Below are 13,612 nucleotides of genomic sequence, written 5' to 3'. Positions count from 1 at the left end.
AATAATAACTTGATGTGAGCTCTGTACTATATATAGTAATAAATTTTTAATTACCTGGCGTAATGGGAAATGCATGACCTCCAGAAGCCTTAGAAAGACGAACAGTCCCATGGGGTGAGGCTTCCTTGTTTGTGATCACAGTGGCAGAAATCTGTTCGACAGCCATTGCATCTCGGGCTGCCAAACCCTTATGGTTCTCTCTAAAGGTAAACTGGTTGCAGGTGTGTGCTAAACCTTTACCAATTGGACTAAGGCAATCATTGCATCTCAAAGGAGTGTTTTTTTCTTCAGCTTTTGTCTCATCGAGTGGATGCTTTTCATTCATTTGTAATCGTCCAATTTTACACAAGAGGCAATCACAGACATGACCTCGTGTTTCTGTTCTGACAGAAATAGTTGTCAAGTCAAACAGAGGGGGAAGAGTGATATCTTGCCCTTCACCTTTACGCCTCATCATTGTTCTACAGGCTTCACAAATACCTTTAAGCATAAAAAGTGATTTTCATAAGTCAGAGAAATATTGCTGTACCTCAATGGTTTTGCTAGTAAAGCTGTGGTTTTTATGAGAACAGGCAGTTTAAATAAATCAATTAAAAGCAAGCAAGCTTTTTAATTTCATTGCAATACCACAATAAAACTGATTTCCCTATATACATGCAATTAAAATCAACCCTACATTACCTTGAGGAATGTGAGAATCATCTTTATCAAAACTGACTCCATAGATTTTGCTGATTTGCTCCCACATAAATGCTGTCAGTTGTCTTGAGCACTTTTTAAGACAAATCAGGCAAACAATTTTCTGATTTTCCTCATGAGTTCTGGCGTGGTTCGGCATTTTGATTGGCTGAGAGAAATATTTTTTTTAATTTTACATAAAAGAAAGTTTCAAGGAAATACCTAATCTATCAATCTTTGCATAATTATAAATATTTTAGTGCAACTTTTAAACATTCTGTTAGCCCCTAAGGGATTTTTATTTGATGAAAAAGTTTTTTTTCACTTACTTATAGTATACAATACAAACAATTAAATATACTAATCTTTGATTTATATGGATAACTAATGTACTTAAAGTAATTGTGAAGTGTACAAATTTGGGTTAAACTTAAGTGCTTAACAGAGCAATAAGATTGGAAGTAATAAAACTGGACCAAAACTAAGTCCTTCAAAAAAATTTATAAAATAAAATATGTTTCTTTGTTATCCCGTAAACTGCTGTCAAAATTTCTAACCTTTATCTTGAAAATTGCCGGTGATTTAAGCGAAATACTTTGACAACTGAATTTACGGCAAAACAATGCAAGTCTTAGTGAACAACAACTTGGAGTCACCTTCAATATAAAACAACATTACAAAATTGACTAAAAAATATGAAAGTATCACTGTTCATTTTAATGTTAAATTTCAAATGTTTCTTACCTTTTTACTTAATAAGTTCTTTGAGAATAATGTGAAAATTTTCAAGGAAAACAAAAGTGTAAACAGAGATCAACTTGTTAAGAACACAAGTTAATTTTTCAATTTTCATGGTTTTGCAAAATTTTCAATAATGCCTAAAATTTTTTTTATAGAATTAAAATGGATGTTAAAGCCATTTTAAATACTTTTTTACTTTCATGAAGTTCTGTTAAAAATCGTAGCTAGGTAAATCTTGAAAATGCCGTTGGCAATTTAAAACAATGGAGATAAATTTTATAACATTAGTCATTTCAATAGTTGATTGAAATTTTACTTAATAAGATTACTGAACTTAAATAACTGTCCAAAATTCCTAAGCAGTTCCGAATTTAACTTTTTTTTCAAGCTGACTAGAAAAATCAATCATATATTTGTAAGACAGTAAGATTTGTTTACCAAACTAGAAATGCATCACAGGTTGTCAAAATTTCTCCAAGTGGAACACAAAATTAATGGAAACTGTATAAAAATGACCCCCTCTAATTTTTTAAGCCCTACAACTTTTATTTTATGCACTTTTTTAAAAAAAAGGACAACTATGGTGCTAAACTCATTTTTTTTATTAAGATTTAAGAGTTATATTAATAAAGGAAAATCCCTTAACTTGATAAGTTTTCTTGACATAGTTCTCTACCACTAAGTCTTAGAAAAAACTTTTTGTTACAAAAGTTGTTGCCCACAACCTGTAGGGCTAAAGTGTAGTGTTGCCTGTTGGATAACTTAGATAGTGGCTCAATGGATGGTAACTTTACATGGTGACATTGGCAAAAAGTGAGGTTTTTGAAAACTGGAATTGCCATATTTTCAAAAGTAAGCAATATTTTGGCGTGAACTTTTATACACATTTTGGCACACATATGGGTAGTATACATGCCCATTTTGGGTAATATCTAAACTACCAAAAAAAATTTATAGGCATTTTTGTATGTTACACCTGCTAGTCCTTTTTTAGTATGATTTTTGACTTCAAATCCAATTTATTTCCGCGGACGTCATTACTTGATTTCAAAATTGACATTCCTGGGTGTGGGACAATGTTTACTTTCACCCTAGATAGGTGGCGCTCTCGGGTCAGCTCAAAGTCCAATATCCAAAAATTATTTAGGGGTGACATAATAGAATTACTTTGTGCATGTACAAAATAGTCAGTTGTCCAAGAAGGATTAAATACACGACCCCCATGACCGCTTTCAGTATCACATCTACGTCTTTTAGCTGAAGCCATCTTTATTAAATATATAAAAATAATGTTTTTTCTTTAGCGCGCGTTTTATTATTTCAAATGCGGATTTATATAGTGAAAGTATAATCGAAATCGAATGTATAGTTCGAATTATAAATATATAAGTAATATGCTGTTGCTGTAGAACTTATTTTATTATTGTTATTTGAAATTTTTATTAAAATAAAAATTCAAAATTAATGGACCGTGATATGCGGGCTAAGCCATAGGCTGACGAGGGCCACCTTCTGGCCCGCGGGCCACGCGTTGGACAACCCTGGTGTAAAGTACAGGGTTTAACATTCCTTGCGTCCTATTATTTTGCTGTTTTATATATCTAAGTCTTTTTTCTTTATTGTCACGACCTAGTAAAGGCTTTCGAACTGTAACACACCCTCTTTACCCAGCTTTTAGCAAATGTCGTCGATTGCAAGATGAGAAAGCATTTGTCCCAGTCGCAGCCTGAAAAAAAATGCAAGAGCAAACTAAAACCAAATGAGCTGATACGAATCGGGTTTAGATCAGCATACAATAAAGATAAACACTTAAAATATCTGAATACAAAAATCTATGTAAAATTTTGATAAATATTGCTTCTTTTTTTTTCTTAAAATAGTGTTTAGTATTGTTTGAAGTTAGACGTTATTTTATATGAAAAAATAATCGGAAGCAATTATTTAAATCTGTTAAAAAAACGCGAGTTTTAATAAGTGGGCTAAAAGTTATTCACAGTACTGTGAATATATATATACACAGTATTGTGTATATACAGTATTGGACAAAACATTTGCAATCAAATAATGCTAATTTAGTTTCTTTATATAAAAGTGCCTCATTTTTTCAATTAAGAGAAATAATTATTTAACTGTTTAGAGACAAAGTTCTTCAAGTTTTATTCATCACAAAGTTCAATATTTGCACACGAAAATTAATAAATTAATCGAAAGTATTAAAAAAAAGTTGATTTCCTTCTGTACAAAACAAGTGCAACTCGACAAAATGTTGACCAAGGTGTATTTCGCTAGATTTCGTGGCGAATCCTTTGTTGTCGATCACAGCCTTACATCTTCGAGGCATAGATTCGATCAGGTGATCAATAAAACTTTGTGGAATCGCTGCCCAGGCCTTTCGGATTTGTTCAAACAGTTGATCCTTATTACAAACACCTTCACGATTAATTCTGCGGCTGACGATCTCCCACAGGTTCTCGATAGGGTTGAGATCCGGAGATTGCGGCGGCCAATCCATCACCGATAGGCGGTTGTCTTGAAACCACTGCTTGACTACTTTTGCAGTGTGTTTCGGATCGTTGCCTTGCTGAAAAACAAATTTTATTGGTATATTCCATTCAGCATGAGGTAACATAACATCTTTCAGGATATTTTTATACATGAAACGGTCCATTATTCCATCGTTTCGATGTATTGGACCTAGAGCGTTAGCAGAAAAACACCCCCAGACCATTGCATTGTCTCCACCATGCTTCACGGTCTTATGGCAGTAACATAAATCGAGGCGTTTTCCGGCCGGTCGACGTACACGGCAAATGCCATCGCTCCCAATGATGTTGAACTTCGATTCATCACTGAACAGGACAGTTCGCCATTTCTGCACATTCCAGTCAATATGAGATGTAGCAAACAGGAGTCTTTTCTTCTGGTTTTTTAGTGAAATCAGCGGTTTCTTTGCAGGGGGTCGAGAAAACAATCCGGCTTCAACAGCACGTCGTCTGATTGTTCGGTCCGATACAGGCAGCTCTAATTGCTTTTGTATTTCGATTGATGATATCCAGGGATCCTTCTTGACGGATCTGACCATCATAGAATCCTTTCTAGAAGTGAAGGAACGCGGTCCTCCACCTTTGTTATCTGCTGCCAACTTCCCCATAGAACAATATTTGGAACATAGTCTTGATACAGTCCATTTTTTCACGCGATATTTATCACAAATACGTTTTTGTGACATTCCACTCACGTAATCGCCAATAATTTTCTTTCTTAGTTCCAATTCAAGACTGTCGGGAGCCATTTTTGCACTTGAAGTCATAAAAATAATAAAAATAAATAATCACGCTTCTCAAGGCTTACCGTTTTACATTTACCTTGTGATGATACAATAATGCTCTGTGGAACACAAATTCTTGGTTGGATGTGGACTGTATTGATATAATGAAACACTTGTTGTATTTCACTTCTTGTATTGATGTTCTTCGATAAAACACTTTGATGAAACTCACTTCGAGAAACTGTCTTGATAATACTGACTGATTGACTTCCATATACTGACTGAATTACATGTCGATTTGCATGTCTCTTATATAGTAAAATGAGCCTGTGTGAACCTGTTCTGGAAGATTCTAGCATAGTCTTTATAATTATACCCTGGTCTGAAAACTATTGTTTTATTCTTTTGTTTTCCGAGTTTTTTAAAAAAGTCACGTGATCAATGTAGCTGCAAAACAAATATTTAAATGGCCAACGCCTTAAGCTACTCTCACAAAATACACTAAAAATTTTAGTTCATTTCTTAAATAGCGACGATTTTGAAGAAGAAATTGAAATAGAAATTGAAGACACAGGTTCAGAGGTAAAAATCATATATCAGGAGTAAATTTAAATTTTCTTTTTTTTTACAGTTTTAAACTAATTAAGTGTGTTAAAAATACTTATGTTAAATTACTTTCTTATGTAATGAGTATTATGTTACTTTTCTTTAGATTTCTGAACAATTTAAATCAGCTTTGTCTTCAATGTTCAAAGTCATATAAAACTAAAGGAGGTCTCAAAAGACACATACGATCAAAACATATAACTAATGAAGATGAAATTTCTTGTATCAGCATTGAAGATATTGATTCATTAATTACACATGCCAAAAAAAAGATATTAAATACATCCTATTATCCCAATGATTTAACGGAACCTATTAAAATATATAATTTTGTTATTAAAACTGATCACTTTTATGCTGAAACTAAAAAGTCAGGGCATTCTTTAAATCTTGTGCAAATCTGTAATCTTTGCTAACTTCACGCAAGAAAATAAAGCTACCATCAAACACAACAACAGTTCTATCTCATCAGTCATCACTGGGAATAATTCTGTTTTAAATGATTTAAGATTATTGGCATTAATCGAGCTTTTCTTAAATACTGATCTCTACTCAAACCTTCCAACTTTTCAATCTGCTTTTTTAACAATGGAAATCTTTTTCCTTGTTTAAAAAACATTCTGCCGTTGTCAGCAAGTTATGTTTGTAATTTAATTAAATTAACAATTTGTAATTTAAGCTGAAGATGCTAGTTTCAATAATTTAGCGAAAATTTCTTAGATAAAATAGGAAAATTAGTATTAAGAGAATTCGTATTTATTGATGTTCATATATTAATTTTATGCAACTCTCATATAAGATGTCGTCATTTAAAATTTATTTCACAGCTAAATACGGAGCTGAACTTTATAAAAAAACATAAAAAATTACATCAGCCAGCTGGCGGCTATCCCAGATATCACCTATTAATGTAATAGTTTTGGCTTTTCTAAGGCAGTTAGTGATTGTTTTTTTTTATCTTTTCAACTACCATAGGAACTATATTATTAACAAAAGACTTCTCGCATGGTAAATGAATTTTATGACGCTCTAAAAGTCTTTTTAGATGAATGTTACCTAGCTCTTGTGTTGCCATATTGGATGACATTACATATTTAGTTAGATCCATAATATTGTCATCTAACAACGAGTCACCAAGACTTATATCATCATAAGCCTTTTTCCAAGCCATAAAACCGTCTTTGCCCTTACATTGTGTGGAATTAAAATGCTTAAAAGAATTACCACTTTTACCTAGTGGTTCATGTAATACCTTATAGCAATAAATGCAGGTAAAATGTAATTTTTCTTTCTTTCCGGGCTTAAAATCGATTTCGGTTTGGCAATGAAAAAAGTATAAAACCGAACTGTAAGTTTTTTCAGTGTCACCAAATTTGAAAATTTTACGCGGAAATTTATTGTTTTTCAAGTTATGTTTAATTTCATTAATCTCTTTAACATATCGTTTAATACTTATATTTGTTAATAAAGCATTGCTTATGCTTTCGCTGCACGATGGTTGACTATTTTCAATCGACAATAGGGCTAAGGCACGATTACTTCTGTCAGAATTTATTTGTTTATTTACAGACTGATTTTTTCTATCTTCTGTATTTATACTTTTTTCTTTTTTTTTTTCTCAAACTCTTTACATTAGAGTCCCCAGCTATTTGTTCATTATCACTTGCTCTTGATGGACTTTCATGAAATATTTGGTACATTGAAGACAATAACTTCTTTATGTTCCAGCCTGTAGCTTCGGCACCAGTTTGTAAGGCTCCATTTAAAGTATGCAAACCACAGGTACCAATATCAATGAGCGTACTTAATTCATTGGTCTGACGTTCTTCATTGAGCATTGTCAAAAATCGTTTATTAACATTAGGAACATCTATAGATACCTGGAGCATTTTTTCATCATTCAAACCAATCATGCAGGATTTAAACATATTTAGAATATCTGGGGCTGGAGCTTTTCCCATAAATTCTGAAGTATAATATCTAGTACAAACGGTATTACTCTCCTCATTCCAATACCGCACATGCAAGTCCGTTTGACCTTTCTTTACAACTTTATTGTAAGACTCATCAAAAAGACATACAAAGTTATCCAGCTTGTTAAGATCTCCTAATAGAATTTTTTTTAAATATGGGGCAAGACCGTGAGTAACTATATAGCCAGATTTTGTTCGACAAGAGGAAATAATGTTGGCAATTTTGATATCTAGAAACATTGATGCAAATTGTTAAGACTTATTCTCATTTGATCTAAAATAATATTTGCATTGAACAATATCTAAACACCAAATCAACTCTGCTTTTAAAACTGTTTCCTTTTGAAACATATCTGAAATGTTATGTTGTTCAAAGTGGCCAGCCCCTTTGTACATGGAAATCAAAAAGAAAAAAAAAATCTAAACAACGATTTTTAAACCAAAAAATTAAAAATAACTAAACATGTTATTTAAAAAAAAGATTAGCTAAAAGTTAAGGATATATTTCAAATAATATATAAGAACCACAATTTTAAAAAAATATGCAGCAAAAAAAACTACTATATTATTTTGTAGAACCACATTTCTCTTGTAATCATTGATTTACTCTCTTTGGTATCGAATTTACAAGACTTGATATATTGTTGATATCTGATATTGTTGCTTTCTCCTTTAAATATACCGATTGCGGAAAGAAGGTATTATCAATATTCTAAAATTTCAATATACTTATCAAAATTAATTTGACCTTCAAATAATTGATAGCATACAACGTCTGTATATTTCATGGAGGCCCAAATGCATATATGTGCTACTACTTGGTTCGCTTTAATGTAAAATTGAATATGCAATATTTAACTTTTTTTCAAATTGTTTTTTTGACGATGAGATAGTCTTTGGTCTCAAAGAAAAATAGATTCGTAACATGTTTTTTCATTGATTGTCCACCGTAATTTTGGAGTTTCATGCTGTATTTTTTTATAGCTCATTTTGAAACTTTTTTATTGTTTTAATTTAAGTTTTTGTTAGTAATATTTCAAACAACAATAACAAAAGTTTAGAGTTAGTAAATGCAGATGAAAATAAAAGCAAAATTATTAAAGAAAATCATCAAATAAAGCAGCAAGCCTCAACTTTCGGCCAACATTAAAAAAATGAAAATTATAAAGTAGATGTTTTAAAATTATATATATTTTGTAATACAAAGTAAATTTTAAGGAAACAACATGTCAATTAAATAGTAAAGACTTTACTTATTAATTAGCACTAATAAAATATTGAAAAAATTAAACAGTTTTCAAAATAATTTCAATCAAACAGGTGCTTTAAAAAAAAAGGAGAAAGTGGGCTTTCTCTATATATAAATATACATTTATATATATATTAGGGTGCATCACAAAATAACAATTTAGGAATATTGATTTTGTCTGACACCTAATTGTGTTCTATATATTAAAAAGCAATGACTTTCAAAAACTTAAGAATAAGAAATATTTTTAGAGGTCCCCCAACACCCTTGAATATTTGACCAGTCCCTAATAATTAACAAAATATATAGTTTTTCAAAAGTAGGTCGTGTTGGGTCTCAAATTAAGCAAAATTTTTAAAAAATTTCAAAAATAATCATCATTTTTTTAAAAAAAAAAAGTCTTATATTTCACTGCTATGTATATATAAAACTTAAAAAAATGCATCTTTTTCATTTTTCCTTTAAAAATGTCATATTTATTGCAGTAAAGTCTAATGCGAATTTTTTTTAATAACATGATGATTATTTTTTAAATTTTTATAAAATATCACTTAATTTGAGACCCAACATGACCTACTTTTGAAAAGCAATTTTTTGAAATCATTAGGGACCGGTCAAATATTCAGGGGTTTTGAGTAGGCCGGATCATAAAAATTAATTTTTTTTAGAATTTGTGAAAAGTGGCGTGATATAGTGTTGTTTAATATTTACAAAAAAAAAATTTCTAAAGAATTGATTATACTTTGCATTTTTAAGTTTTAAGGTTTTATATGCTAAGTATATTTACTTTAGTACATGCATTAACTGAAACATGCATTTAACCCTAATACTAGATATAATCCCAAGGTTATGAAATTGAACCAAACCTATACCTACCTAACTAAATTAACCCTAATGATATGATTAACTCCAACGCTATTATAACTTTATATTATTATATTATTATTATTATATTATTCTATTTTTATATGATTGTTTATTAGTTTCTGCTTTCATCAACGGATTGCAGAATTTATCCGTCTCATCTTGTATTTTTAGAAATTAACTGAAATTCTGATATGTTATAAAATTGTAAAACAATAATGATTTCAAGATCTAAAGCTTCAAAGAATCGTCATATACTTTTTGGAGAAGGTCGTGAATTACCCAATTTTTGCTTGCCAACCCACAAGCAAGTAGGCAAAGCATACTTGTCTGAGAAGAATTATAAAACTGAACCACTACGGTCTGTTTGTAAGAGACTAGCAGAGAAACTTTCTCAGATATGGATTAAAGCATCAGTTCCTACTATAAGTCTTCGAGGCATAGAATTACAGCTGGAGAAGTACATAGGCAATGTTCAGAAAGTGATTCGATCAAAGTCTGCAACAGTCAAACAAGATGAAATAGAAAAAGATCTTGACACATTGTTTGACATTTGTTCGTGTAAATGCAAAGAACTTTCGTCTTGTTGCTGTCCAATGGTTCTGAAGGTGCCAGCAATTGAGCATGACTTCCTAACTGATCAACGCACTATACGTGTTGGCAGAATAGCTGGAATCGACAAGAAGGAATCCGCACGTGCTGAGAGGCGTTTAAAACGAAAATCTGTTTCATTATCAAAGGAAGAGACTGCAGTTAAGTGTGCCAGAGTCGTTGAAGCATCTGATAATGAATCAGATAATGAAACAGACAACAATTCTGACACCGAAACTTATTCCCCTTCCGTATCAGATGTCGATACCGAAGTCACATCTACTCGTCTGAAAAACCGTTGTTTAAAAAATATTGCTCTACAAGCAGATGGTTTTGGCATATCAGATAGAGCAGTTGCCGCGATTGTATCAGCAACTCTGGTTGATTTTGGAATAGAACATATGGGGCCAGTGGATCGGAATAAAATTCGCAGAGAACGAAAACTACTGAGAACATCCTGTAAAAATGCTGATTGTAGAATTACTGGATTGTATTTTGATGGAAGGAAAGATCAGACTTTAAAACTTGAGGGGGATAGGCAGACTGTGATTTCTGAGGAACATATTTCCATTTTATCAGAGCCAAATTCAAAGTATGTTGATCATTGTACGCCAACAAGTGGATCAGCCAAATCCATTGCAGATTCAATAATTGATACTGTTGACTGCACGAACCTTGTTTGTATTGGTTCTGATTCAACTAACGTTAATACTGGTTTAAACAATGGAGTTATACGCAGAATGGAAATTGAACTTGGTCGACCACTGCACTGGTCCATTTGTCTTTTACATCTGAACGAGCTTCCTTTGCGACATCTTTTTCACTCCTTAGATGGTGCAACAACTGGACCCCATTCATTTAATGGACCAATTGGCAAGTCTATTTCAATGTCTGTTAAGAAACCCATAGTCAGCTTTGCCATACTTGTTGGTGAACCTATTATATGCAATAAGCAGTTGTTAAGCAGTGATCAACTGTACTTTTTCGAAATTGTTAATGCGGTGAAGACAGGTGTTCTACCAGATAGATTTAATTCTAGAACACCTGGGCGACTAAACCATGCAAGGTGGTTGACACTAGCAAACCGTGTTCTACGCCTCTATATATCTACTGAAGATCCATCAAATGAACTAATACTTTTGGCTAAATTTATTGTGAATTCATATGCGGTTGTTTGGATTGACATTAAGAAACATTCAAACTGCTGGAATGCTGCTCCACACTATTATAAAATGATAGAAACATCACGATTTCTTCCTGTGCGTTATCGAATAATTGTTCAGCAAGTTTTGAAGCGCAATAGCTACCCGGCTCATATCGAGAGCATTATTCTGGCTATGCTCAAAGACAACCGTCAAGTGATCCGTAAGCTTGCGTTGAAGAGATTTCTTCGTGCTCGTGAAGATGACATACCAAATCGAAAATTTCAACTCCCTGAGATACGATTTCAAGCGACTAGTTATGAAGAACTGATTGACTGGCAAACACAGCCCCGCTTGGAACCTGTTCTGACAAAACATATTCCAACTGCACAAATATTGGCATGGCTTTCGTCAGTTGAAGACATAGTTATTGACATTGAGCCATTTCCATGTCACAATCAAAGTGTTGAACGTGTGATTAAAATTGACTGAATCAGCATCTAAAGTTTATGGTCACGAAAATCGTGATGGCTATATTCGCGTTCAACTGGAGCGCCGCAAGTTGATGCCTCACTTTGACACAAAATCTGAATTTAAGAACATTTAAGTATAGTTTCTAATCAACGTTTGCTGATGATATATTGTTTTGACTGTTCAAATAATTTGAATTTTATTATAAATTCAATCAATAAATTATGTAACAAATGGGCGTTTTTAAGTTAATTTATTTGAAAACTTCAAAGGTAAAAATACAAAGTATAGCAAAGTAGTAGCGAAAAACGGTTTGCAGCATTGCATTCAGCGTATTTGAGAGCCAATTACAGGAAATTCCCGAAGAAATTTTCCAAATTTTTTTAAGTTATGATCCGGCCTAGTGTTGAGGGATCTCTAAAAAATATTGGAAGTTAGTGTTTTTTTAATATATAGAACTCAATTAGGTGTCAGACAAAATCAATTTTTTTAAATTACTGTTTTGTAATGCACCCTAATATATATATCTATCTATATATATATATATATATATATATATATATATATATATATATATATATATATATATATATATATATATATAAGTAATTGATAAAAGTGCTAAAATGTCCACTTTTCGGAAAAATATTTATCTAGTTGGAGTGATGAAAAATCAAATCTGCGGTAGTAAATAACCATGTAAACGAGATGTTTTGAGTGTACTTTTTTATAACATGAGAGTGGTAAATTTAAATCTTAATGACAGCAGTGCTTTAGTTATTGATAAAGTGGTCGTTTTTTGGAAAAAAGCAAAAATCCCAGTTCAAAACCGTTCAAACTGTATTTCGAAATTAAAATCTTTGTACGATTATGTCAGAAATTTAGAAAAATCTAAAAATAGAGATACTGAACGGCAGAGAGAAAAAGAAAATGATTTTAAAGAAGATTTAGACAACCTTTTCGATATTGCCACCTTAAATGCGTTAAATGAGATTAAAATCGCCGAAGATAGAGAATTTTTAATTATGTAAAGGGAGAAAGGTAGAGTCGGTTGTATTTTGGGAGTAGATATCAAATTATTACGTAAGGAAAAGCGGAAAGAAGAACGCACAGCTGCAGAGTTGAAAAGAAAAGAAGATTTGTTGGAAAATTCTAGTTGTTCGATTGCATATTTTGAAATGGAAGATAAAGAAAACGAAGATTCACAGAAAAAAGTGATAAATCAATTACTTCTTTTTGTTTTTAATAAGGTTCTACAATCCAAAGACACTTTAAACTTATATTCAAAAAATATAGCTAAAATTTCATTAGTGAATTGTCGCGTACAGTTGTTTTTAAGTGACCATTCCTTAATTTTTGAGCATAACACTAGATCATATTCTATTTTATTATCAGATATCACATACAGGGGCAGATTAGGCTTTTGAAAAGGCCCGGGAAATGCTATCATGAAAAAGGCCCACCAAGTGACCTTTTTTTTTAAATCGTATTCGCTTGTAACTCCTCACTTTTAAATACTTTTGTAACACTATTGAACAATAAGGACTTGTATACACTTGTTTAAAATCAATAAAGATGTCATTTAAGTACATGTGTTATATTTGTATTATAAATTCATATTTAAATCACAAAAACTAAAAATCATAAAAACAGTAGCTTTTTTAATTCACCACTCGATTTAGCAAGTTCGTCAATAATTTCATCGTTGGTTATGTTACTCAATATGTCCTTTTCAATGCACATCATCAACAGTGAGTCCTAGTGATCTTCTGTCAACTGACTTCGCAATCTTGTTTTGACACATTTCAACTTGCTGAAACTCCTCTCACAAACCACTTGGGTAATTGAAATTGTGAGCATGAATTTGTAAGCCCTGTACAGCATGCAGTAGCTCTTGCCGAAAAGATTATATTTTCGAAGGACATGGTAGCAACAGTAAATGCACGAGCGACACTTCTTTAGAGGGCCGCATTTATGGTTGGTGGCGTCATCTTCATTTTCAACCTCATCCTCATCAATCGTGATTTGA

The 13,612-nt window shown here is 32.0% G+C and overlaps 2 protein-coding genes across 2 annotated transcripts; one reads left to right on the top strand and one right to left on the bottom strand.

Moving 5' to 3' along the window:
- Window positions 1-6,825: 6,825 nt before the first annotated feature.
- Window positions 6,826-7,506, bottom strand: LOC149885387 (uncharacterized). The gene has a single exon (XM_090096556.1). It carries the CDS (start codon window positions 7,504-7,506, stop codon window positions 6,874-6,876), a length of 633 nt encoding a protein of 210 aa, XP_089952682.1. The 3' UTR covers window positions 6,826-6,873.
- Window positions 7,507-9,217: 1,711 nt separating this feature from the next.
- On the top strand, window positions 9,218-11,604 carry LOC149885386 (uncharacterized). The gene has a single exon (XM_090094677.1). It carries the CDS (start codon window positions 9,598-9,600, stop codon window positions 11,602-11,604), a length of 2,007 nt encoding a protein of 668 aa, XP_089950803.1. The 5' UTR covers window positions 9,218-9,597.
- The last annotated feature ends 2,008 nt before the right edge of the window (window positions 11,605-13,612 follow it).

This window comes from Hydra viridissima, unplaced genomic scaffold (genome assembly GCF_058129835.1).
Source record: "Hydra viridissima isolate aposymbiotic clone 2 unplaced genomic scaffold, HvirCarnegie_v1 scaffold_8, whole genome shotgun sequence".
In the NCBI taxonomy this organism is placed as follows: Eukaryota; Metazoa; Cnidaria; class Hydrozoa; order Anthoathecata; family Hydridae; genus Hydra; species Hydra viridissima.
This window is presented reverse-complemented; position numbering and strand designations above follow the sequence as displayed.